General features: G+C 36.4%; 2 protein-coding genes across 5 annotated transcripts in view; one reads left to right on the forward strand and one right to left on the reverse strand.

Moving 5' to 3' along the window:
- The window catches only part of Roc2 (Regulator of cullins 2), a 36,404-nt gene that overhangs the window by 17,251 nt on the left and 8,114 nt on the right, over window positions 1-11,039 (reverse strand). The window lies entirely within an intron of this gene.
- Window positions 1,124-8,855, forward strand: LOC117994140 (facilitated trehalose transporter Tret1-like). Of its 4 annotated transcripts, none has more exons than XM_034982035.2 (4): window positions 1,124-1,622; window positions 4,867-5,310; window positions 5,945-6,058; window positions 6,649-8,855. In XM_034982035.2, the coding sequence occupies exons 1-4, from the start codon at window positions 1,548-1,550 to the stop codon at window positions 7,906-7,908; spliced, it is 1,893 nt and encodes a 630-aa protein (XP_034837926.1). In that variant the 5' UTR covers window positions 1,124-1,547; the 3' UTR covers window positions 7,909-8,855. The 4 variants fall into 4 exon arrangements, with proteins under 4 accessions (XP_034837926.1, XP_034837919.1, XP_069362225.1 ...); XM_034982028.2 differs by lacking the exon at window positions 1,124-1,622 and adding an exon at window positions 4,641-4,781; XM_069506124.1 differs by lacking the exon at window positions 1,124-1,622 and adding an exon at window positions 4,689-4,805.

Consider the following 11,039-nt stretch of genomic DNA (forward strand, 5'->3'; position numbering starts at 1 on the left):
GATATTTAATATCGTTAAAGCAAGTGATATTTAATTAATTAAACAGCACATAACCCCGAAAAGTTAGAGGTGCGTGCTCGAGATCCCCCGATAATAATATTTTTTGGGGTCGGTGCCAATGAGGTGCCATTGTGGAGTCTCATAAAAATATGAAGTCTAGACGATTCGCGCAGCTAAAGCTAATTGGCACCGGCACCAAAAAGTATTATTATGGAACTATATTAACTCTTGTACACATAATATATTCGGTAATAAATTAAATTATTTTTCAATTTTTAGTGTTTGTGTATCGAAGTCGGTTTTTATTTTTTTTGTAAAAATTTTTAGGTAACAAGATGATGCGAGCGACTTCGCCCGCGTAGATTTAAAGTTTTTACAAAATCCCGTGAAAACTCACTGAAAAATTATGCTATAATATTATGCTTTTTATTAGCTTGTATACCGAAGACTAAGATATTCTCCGGGATTAAAGCTATTTCTGTACCAGTAGCTATTACCTATTACTACGTTTATCACAGTGCATCAATGGGTCTTCTTATAAATGCCAAAACACGAAGCCACAACGCCTCGACAGTTTTTCGCTCAATGAGCGTTTTCGTTCTTTTAGCGTAGAACTAGCATTGATGTTTAAAAAATAACGTAACGTACCTAGGTATATTGAATTATAATAAATATATAAATATTCTGTAACAGCTATAGTTAATGGCGATTGACGGTTGGCTTATTTGTCCTAATTACAATAACAAGGTTTATTTTCCTTGTTTCATCGTACCTTGTTCATTTAACTATGAAATAGTAGGTACAAAATGGTCAGTTATGTGATATTTACATACCAAAGTATAGAGGAATTTAGAGGCAGGAGTAACTATCCGTCGGATTCTTAGCAAAAGCAAATTATTCTAACTAACGCTCTCACACATCAGTATTTCAGGTGAAGACTTCGTGAAGGTTTCGTGTGCGTAAACAGTAAACTCACACTGAAAAAGGTTCGCACACATGGAAAAGCTGCAACGCCACGATGAGCGGGGAGCCTGCGGGGTACGCGAGAGGGGCAGGGGTGGCGACGATCAAGCGGTGTGCGCTGCACACCTTCTATAAAATACTGCGCTGCCATCTGCAAGTTTCAATAGATAACTTGAACTCTGAAGAATATGGCACGCGCTGCCAACATTTTCGTACGTTGCCTCGCGTTTAAAAACTGAATGTTGTGCACCCTTACATATTGCAAGACAGCAGCGCGCGAAATAGTAAAGTTAACTGTATGGAAAAAGCAATTTTATTGCATTGAAATAAATATTATTAAAAAAACTCTCACGTTTTTGAACGTTCGTAGTGTGTCAAATTGGACTGGACTTTAATAGGCTTACAGAGCCACTGTGCATCTAGGCAGGCATTTATGCAAATAAACTATTTTATAAGTGATGTGTTTTTATAAGTGCATTTGAAGAACTTGGAATAAGCACCTACCTAGCAAATAAAAAGTTTTGAAGTGGTATTTATTAAAGACAATTTCCTGACAGGGAAGAGGAGGAAGTGAAGTTCTCAAGATGAGCTTCAATAAGAACAACCCCAACGCCATGGGGAAGATTATGGGATATCTCAAACAGCTCTCCACCGAAATGGTAATAGTTATAGTCCATAGTCGAGAACAGCTGAACCGATTTTCTAATTCTTTTTTAGGGTTCCGTACCTCAAAAGGAAAAACGGAACCCTTATAGGATCACTTTGTTGTCTGTCTGTCTGTCTGTCTGTCTGTCTGTCTGTCTGTCTGTCTGTCTGTCCGTCTGTCCGTCTGTCTGTCAAGAAACCTACAGGGTACTTCCCGTTGACCTAGAATCATGAAATTTGGCAGGAAGGTGGGTCTTATAGCTGACATTTAGGGAAAAATCTTAAAACCGTGAATTTATTGTTAGATCACACAAAAAAAAATTGTGGTCATGAACTAATAATTAGTATTTTCAACTTTCGAAGTGAATGACTATATCAAGTGGGGTATCATATGAAAGGTCTTCATCTGTACATTCTAAAACAGATTTTATTTATTTTTATGCATCATAGTTTTTGAATTATCGTGCAAAATGTCGAAAAATTACGACTGTAGTACGGAACCCTCATTGCGCGAGCCTGACTCGCACTTGGCCGGTTTTTGATAATATTCCTTGAAGTACGAGGATGGTTCTTACGGGGAGATTTTTTTTTAAAAAATCCTGAAAAAGAATCGACTGTTAGGCGGTACCTACTAAGTTCGCCGGGGCAGGTAGTATTTAATAAGTAGGTAGGTACGTTAGTGATCTTCAGTATACAAAATTATTTAGATTCGCTTTAAAGCTCTAGTGGAAAGCTCTAGAAGAAAAGGAAAAGCACGACGCGGCGGTCGATTCAGAGGGTTGCTTGGCAACCGCTATCAAAGAAAGAGTACACAATAATTATGACGAACTGAAAAACTTTGCACAACATAAATAAAAAAGGAAACAAACAAAAATATAGGTACCTACCTACTACATAGTTTTCGAATGATAGTCAATTTGAAGTGGTAAAAAATGGAAAAAAGAAGTTAAAAATATACTTAATCAAATTATTTATGTACATAGTATCAAACAATATTTATTAAAAAAATTCACTCAATTTTCATAGTTAAAACTTAAAATACATTTTATTTCGACATTACAACAACAGTTAATAACTAAAAGAAATGGAAGGCTTTGCAAGGTCGGCAAAGGCATTCTTATGGTACGATTACACCTAACGAGTACAGTGGCGAGTCAGTGTCCTCGGCCGAGTACTCGGTTGGTATAAACACTTACGAGTGCTCGGCGCAATTTCGAAATACGTATAAACGGCCACCACAGCACTGTCTCGGCCGAGTGACATTTTACTGTCTCGCTTCACTACTCGGTAGGTGTAATCAGCCCATTAAATTAGCCTTTTCTCAATGTAATAAAAACAAAATAATTATTTCACATATTTAAATTTTTACTATCAATCTTTTAAGCTGTGATAGCCTAGTGGTTAGGACGTCCGCCTTCTAATCGGAGGTCGGGGGTTCGATCCCGGGCACGCACCTCTAGCTTTTCGGTGTTATGTGCGTTTTATTTATATATCACTTGCTTTACCGGTTTAGGAAAACATCGTGAGGAAAACTGCATGCCTGACGAGTTCTCCGTAATGTTCTCAAAGGTGTGTGAAGTCTACCAATCCGCACATAGCCAGCGTGGTAGACTATGGCCAAAACCCTTCTCAGTCTGAGAGGAGACCCGTGCTCAGTGGTGAGCCGGCGATGGGTTAATGATGATGATGATGAAACTTGATATTGCAAATGTTTCAGTTTCAGTCCGATAAATTGCGATAGTGGCGCCATCGTAGCGTAAACAACTTCCTTGAAGGGCTCGAAAAGTTCTAAGCAACTCTTTGCACTTACTGTGAACGCCGTTCCCCAGAACTCCGATAGGTGGCACTGTCCAATTTTTTTATAAAAGCTGCATGATGTACAATAGTAATATGCAGAAATTAATGATATATTAATTAATATATTTTCTAAACGAAAACAAATACTGTATAGGTAGCTTTTTAGGTTCCGTTTTTAACAATAAGATTAAAAAACCGGCCAAGTGCAAGTCAGGCTCGCGCACCGAGGGTTCCGTACTAAAGTCGTATTTTATCGTCATTTTGCACGATAAATCAAAAACTACCTATGATGTATAAAAATAAATCAACATCTGTTTTAGAATGTTCAGGTAAAGCCCTTTTATGAGACCCCACTTGGTAACCTTCCTTTATAAGTTGAAAATACTTTATTTATTCAAAACACTTTTTAGCTTTTTTTTTTGTGATGTGACCACAAATTCACGGTTTTCTGATTTTTCCCCTAATGTCTGCTATAAGACCTACTTACCTGCCCATGATTCCAGGTCAACGGGAAGTACCCTGTAGGTTTCTTGACAGACCAACAGACAGACAAACAGACAGACAGACAGACAGACCAGACTGACACACAGACAGCAAAGTGATCCTATAAGGGTTCCTTTTTTCCTTTTGAGGTACGGAACCCTAAAAATGAAAATTATAATAATTTTTGGAATGTTTTTGAGGTAATTAAAATACATATTAATTGTTTTTAAGATTTTGTATTAATCTTCGCAATAATTAAGAATAACTATTCTTAATTATTGCAAAAACTTGAGATCTATCTAGTAGTATGGGAATGGTACGATTTGCGCAATAGTGAAATTTTTGAATAATATTGTTGATATACATAGGTGGAAAAAGGATGTATCATTTATCGTGAGACTGCCAAACAACTTGTTTATGCTATATATTTTAGACAAACATCATTATGCCCACAAGAAGACTACCTGATAACATCAACAATCGATTGGAACAGAATAGAAGTGTTTCTATACTTGTAGTAATCGTCACGAACAGTGAAAAGTATTATTGTAGGTAGGGCTAAGTATTGGTGTGAAGTCTGGAAGACTATAGATTCGTTTTAGGTAATCCCGAGTTACTCTTAAACCGAGGTGTCAATAAAGTCAGACTGGTATTCATACATATCATAGGTTATCATGAACATGCATACTCTAATGCACACTTAAAGACGTAGTCATGAGCAATGTTTTCTCTATAATGTGACCCCAAGTTATCTTTATTTATTATTACTGTCTTACGTACATAAGATAAATACAATAAATGGACCCTGTTTGCGGATGTCTGCTCCAGTATTGCTTGTAGTGAACTTATTTGACCACTCCTTGTTCTATTTATTTAAATGTGCTAATAACTTTGTGGGTAATTTGGTTGAAATAACTGTAAGTAAATGCGTAAAATGAGCGAATATAATATTAAATAAATGAAACCTAATTATTTCAGGGTGGGAACGAACAAAGTCGCGTGCAACCCGACGAGGAACGGTTGTACCGTTCGTCGCGAGGTCCTAAGTACGCTCGAGTTCCATCACGGCCGATGCTTTCCGCATCGACGACCTGCACGTCCCTCGCAACATCCTGTGGTTCCCAAGGGACTCTTGCGCCCAACTACGCCACTATCCCTGAGATTGTATCTACTGAAAGCAGCAGTGAGGACGAACAAGATTCTTTCGAAAAAACTCGCCGGCATTTCCAACAACTACGCCAAATCAGTCTAGGGAACGAATTTAAATATAAAATGGAGATGGAGACCAAGAGTGCCAAGGAAGAAAATATACGCAATTCCGTGCCGTTTGTAAAACAACTAAGCACGGAAAGTAATAAAGTTAAAGCAGATGCTACTCAACCATACGGACCTACTACTCAGCGTCTATATCTGTGGACTCAGGTTAGTTTATATGATTTCAAGTTACGCTTTATTACTGACTAAATAAGCTTTTATTTAAGAATAAAAATATATCATACATGATGATGCCCGCGAATTCATCTGCGTGGATTTACTTTTTTTTTAATCCCTTGGGAACTCTTTGATTTTTCGGGATTAAATTTCATCAAAATGGGTTAAACGGATGAGTCGTGAAAAGCTAGCAGACAGTAAGATATACAGACAGACAGACACTTTCGCATTTATTATATTAAGTATGGAAGTATTGATTCGACAGTTTGGACTTCCATATTTAAAAAAAACTTTAAAAAATGGCGGATATGTTAAAATAGAACTTTATGGAAAACGTAGGTACTAAGTAAACTATGGGGCAATAATCTCCGTTTACTTAAAGGTAAAGCTAAGGCATAAAGGCACTAAATACATACGTTGTATAACAACGTAAAAGTCCGAATCGCCCACTGAACTTCAGTAATTTCTAGGTTCGGTTAACATGAAAACGTGTAGCAATTTTTCTGATAGACCACAAAATTTGCAACAAAATATGTCGAAGACAAAAATACGTCAGGTGTGTATTCTAAATTAAAGTATTTACGGGACGACTTAAAAGATGTTTATTTTAATAATTTTGTTACAGATTTTTGCAGCATTTGCTGTTTCAATGGGATCTCTTATTGTTGGATTCACGTCAGGCTACACATCTCCCGCACTCATTAGCATGAATGCAACGTTGTCTATTACAAAAGATGAGGTGAATTGATTTTTTAAACAATGTTTACGAAATTTAGAATTAAGAATCTCTTTAGTTTTTACTAGCCATTGCTTTTGAGCACTCACCACGCGCCTCTCACACCTTCCTTAAAATTCCTGGGCCATATTGTCCGCCTTTTGTATGACTTTTTGGTTGAGCAATAAAGTAAAAAAAAAAGATAGCCCAGTGCGGTTCGATACGCTACCTTGCGTAAATTATAAATGACGGTTTTCTTTTCTTTCTGACAAATTCTTTCTTAATGACAAAGTTGCAGCAATCGGCTTTGCATTCACCACCCCACAGAGTAGCACTAGAAAGCTTAGGAGTTGGGACCGTGACAAGAGAAATCTATGGAAAACTAGCTGACCCGACGAACTTCGTATCGCCTACCAGTCGATTCAAATTTTTAAAATTTTTCTCTCCGTAAGAAACATCCTCGTACTTCAAGGAATATTATAAAAAAAGAATTAGCGAAACTGGATCAGCTGTTCTCGAGATTTGCGACCAGCAACACATTTAGCGATTCATTTTTACATATAGAGATTAGATTAAACAATAAATTAACATATTGTATTTTCTATCGTTTACAGAGTAGCTGGGTCGGAGGGCTGATGCCTTTGGCTGCCCTGGTGGGTGGCATCGCTGGTGGTCCTTTAATAGAATACGGCGGACGAAGGTTAACGATTATGTGCATATCAATACCATTTTTCATGGGCTGGATGCTGATTGCAAATGCAGCTACCGTCACATTGGTGTTTGCCGGAAGAGCTCTCTGTGGTATTTGCGTCGGAGTAGGAAGCCTCGCTTTTCCAGTTTATGTTGGAGAAACAATACAACCTGAAGTACGTGGCGCATTAGGACTTTTACCAACAGCGTTCGGTAATATTGGAATTCTACTCGCATTTTTTGCTGGAAATTTTCTGAACTGGTCAAACTTAGCTTTTCTCGGGGCAGCATTGCCAGTTCCAGTATTTTTTTTAATGATAATAGCCCCTGAGACACCAAGATGGTATGTTTCAAAAGGCCGTGCTGATGACGCCCGAAAATCTCTACAATGGTTACGAGGAAAGAATGTGGATACTGAAAAGGAAATGACAGACCTCATGCGGTCGCAAGCTGAATCGGATCTTACAAAAGGAAGCAATACACTTGGTCAGCTATTTTCAAAGAAATACCTACCGGCTGTGTTAATATCACTAGGTCTTATGATATTCCAACAGTTGAGTGGTATCAACGCCGTAATTTTTTATGCATCTGAACTTTTCATAATGGCCGGCAGTACCTTAGACAAGGGCATGTGTAGTATCATAATTGGTGTAGTTAACTTTGTGTCTACATTTATTGCAACTGCCATTATTGACCGTTTAGGAAGAAAAATGCTACTTTATATTTCATCTATTTCAATGATTACAACTTTAACTGTGCTAGGATCCTATCTATATATTAAAGATATGAAGGTCGATGTTAGTAGCTACGGATGGTTGCCACTGGCCTGTCTGATGATATATGTACTGGGTTTCTCTATCGGCTTTGGTCCTATTCCGTGGCTGATGTTAGGTGAAATCTTACCGTCCAGAATTCGCGGGACAGCTGCATCACTGGCTACCGGCCTAAACTTTACATGCACATTCATAATTACTACATCATTCCACAAAACTGTACAACTGATTAACATGTCCGGAACGATGTGGTTATATTCTGTAATTTGTATAATTGGACTACTCTTCGTGATATTTTTCGTGCCTGAAACTAAGGGCAAGAGCTTAGAGGAAATTGAAAAGAAATTGACGGGTGGTTCGCGGAGAGTTCGTAGCATCAGCAGCAATAAGCCAACCATCAATGGCTGTTAGACACAATATTACAGCGTATTAAATTCGTTGCGTAATACATTCCAAGATGCAGTGGTTGCATGTCCTACCCTATTCGCTGAAACGTATAGATATACAATTAGGGAGATTATGTGGGATTTGTGTGGCACGATGATTATTCACCGTGCACTCTGAAGACTGATTTGGATTGTTTTCATAGAACAAAAGTTTGTAAATATAGAAAGTCATAGAATAATATTTAAGTGATAAATAGTTCCTCCCTATCGTTTATATTCTTAGTAAAATAAATATTATGTTTAAACTTTTAAAATAATCAAATGTGGCGAACATTTTAGATAACTTATCGGACCAGTACTTTTTGGTAGGCGCGCATTATGAAATATAAATTATTCGCTTATTTTGATAATTTCATTTCTATACCTAGTTTACAATAATAGGTATGTAAAAAGCGTGATCTGTGTAATATACAACTAAATACATTCATATATGATATTTAATACATATATTGATCATGACAAATATATTTATATACAAATTATTACTTTGTGATTTAGTCAATAGTTTAGCTTAGTAGCAAAATTGGCACCGATTCCGTTGTCTTTCTCTAAACTAAATTTAGAGTATCTGCATCCTTTTATTTTTAACAATGCTAAAAAGGGACAGGGAAACTTTACATTTAAAGACTCTAAATTTTAGTGCGCGCTACAAATTTAAACAGTAGGCTCGCGACTGTGCGCTAAAATCACGGGTTTTAACATCTATCTATCTAAATTTAAAACTGTCAAACTGCGTCTGTTCTTTCCATATTACATTAGCAAGAAGAGGATGCGAATACTCTAAAATTAGGTTGTGCTCAGAATCAGTACCATTGTTAGCTTAAGAGAACTTAATGAAAAATGACTCCGTATATTACGGACGTCATACTTATTTAATTTGTTATATTATTTTAATATAAAATGTAAAAGTAACATGAAGATTTTCTTTATTACCTGCTCCCTTTTTTGATACATTCGAGTCACGTAACATCATACGTAAACAATAAACCTAATTTTAACCCTACAAATGTATCTTTTACATCCGACGTCACCAGAAAGAGGAAAATTCCGGTATAAAATATGTGGAAGTGGTTGTGGTAGTTTATTTATTTATTTATTTATTTATTAGTATAATGTGTACTGCCTACTGACAGATTTAAATGATATCAGCAGTCAACTGTATAGGTACTTAGCATACGCTTTTAATTAAATTTGATTCGAAGGTTACCAATAGATTTAAATGCACCACTGTGGACTGCAATTACCTATATTATGTTCAGTTCTAAACATTGAGATCAGTTGAGTTTATAATAAATTAAAAGCAGAAATAGTTGATGAACAGCTAGCAACAGATAAAATAAAAATATTTAAAAAATGCTTACTTTTATAAAAGAACCTGATTAACACATAGGTTTACCAAATATTTTTATTTTTTATTTTCTTTATTGTGTTTACCAACAGCTTAGTCATTCACAAAAACAGTCACAAAAACAATTTTAACTATTTAAAATACATTCACAAAATGAGAAGCTTATTATAGGCAACCACAGCATGCATAATAATATATTATGCATGTGTTAAAGGTACTACGATGGTCAAGTAAGTATAAAAGAAGTCTAAGAACGATTACTGCAAAAGCAAGATCGATGTTTTCATTCTGAGAGGACGCTCAGTAGTGAGCCGGCGATGGGTTGATGATGATGATGATGATGAATTTCGATATTCTGTGAAAATATACAGGATGTAACTAGAACGCTGGCAAAAACGAAGTCAGATGATAGTACCTACTGATGATTAGGCTGATATGATACCACAAAAAAAACGCGGAAAAAAATAAAAATCCTATGATTTTGTAAAAGATTACAATATATAAAACCGGTCAAGTGCGAGTCAGGCTCGCGCACCGAGGGTTCCGTACTACAGTCGCATTTTTTCGACATTTTGCACGATAAATCAAAAACTATGATGCACAAAAATAAATAAAAATCTGTTTTAGAATGCACAAGTGAAGCCCTTTCATATAATACCCCACTTGATATAGTTATCTTAATTTGGAAATTGAAAACACTAATTATTAGTTCATGACCACAATTTAATTTTTTAGATTTTTTCCACAATTTTTTGCTATCAGACCTACCTGCCAAATTTCATGATTCTAGGTCAACGGGACCCTGTAGGTTTCTTGACAGACAGACAACAAAGTGATCCTATAAGCGCTTTTCCTTTTGAGGTACGAAACCATAAAAAGGAAAGGTGACTTACTGACTGGCTGATCTATCAACACACAGCTCAAACTTGGACGAAGTCACGAACATATTAAGCTAGTTGCATATAAAACATCTGACTGACGCTAGAGGTCTACGAACGTTGCGTAAGTAGGCCACTCGGCCTAGTCTATGCCGCGTCATAGGCTTGCACGCTAAACATTTCGGGTTTAAAAAATACTAAATCACTATTATATACAGTATTGGATTGTGTTTAGGTAGTACATAATATAACAATAACGCTAAGGTTTTGCTAGCGTTCTCGTTACACCCTGTATACTTAATAATAAAATCAGTTAAAAATTCATTAAATTAAAAGAAACATTTAGCACAGACATACAGGAAATCAGATATCTACATCGTACATAGCCCATAAACAGTAGAATCCTACTGATGGAATCACCAAAGTTCATACATCTAAATATCTAAATATATAAATGGAAAAGGTGACTGACTGACTGACTGATCTATCGACGCACAGCTCAAACTATAGGACGGATCGGGCTGAAATTTGGCATGCAGATACCTAGCTATTATGACGTAGGCATCCGCTAAGAAAGGGTTTTTGAAAATTCAACCCCTAAGGGTTTGAAATTTGTGTAATCCACGCGGACGAAGTCGCGAGCATTAGTTAGTAGTTCATATAATAAATTGATTTAATTCACAATAAAATAATCGCAACACATCGTCTTGTTGTTTGCCTCCAATCAGATGTTCCGGTTGTTGTTTATGCTCACGTTAGGAGAATTGATTACATCCATATATTTTGTTTACAGGGAGTTCCAAGATTTACAAACAACATGTGCCACGCTTGGTAGAGAATCTTGGACTATTTCCTTACACACACGACCCA

This window comes from Maniola hyperantus, chromosome 2 (genome assembly GCF_902806685.2).
Source record: "Maniola hyperantus chromosome 2, iAphHyp1.2, whole genome shotgun sequence".
NCBI lineage: Eukaryota > Metazoa > Arthropoda > Insecta > Lepidoptera > Nymphalidae > Maniola > Maniola hyperantus.

Excerpts from the sequence above, each read along its gene's own strand:
- LOC117994140 (XM_069506124.1), top strand. The coding sequence starts at position 4,704 with ATGTCTGCTCCAGTATTGCTTGTAGTGAACTTATTTGACCACTCCTTG. Across the intron at positions 5,311-5,944 it reads GTCTATATCTGTGGACTCAG|ATTTTTGCAGCATTTGCTGT; the intron begins GTTAGTTTATAT and ends ATTTTGTTACAG. Across the intron at positions 6,059-6,648 it reads TGTCTATTACAAAAGATGAG|AGTAGCTGGGTCGGAGGGCT; the intron begins GTGAATTGATTT and ends TATCGTTTACAG.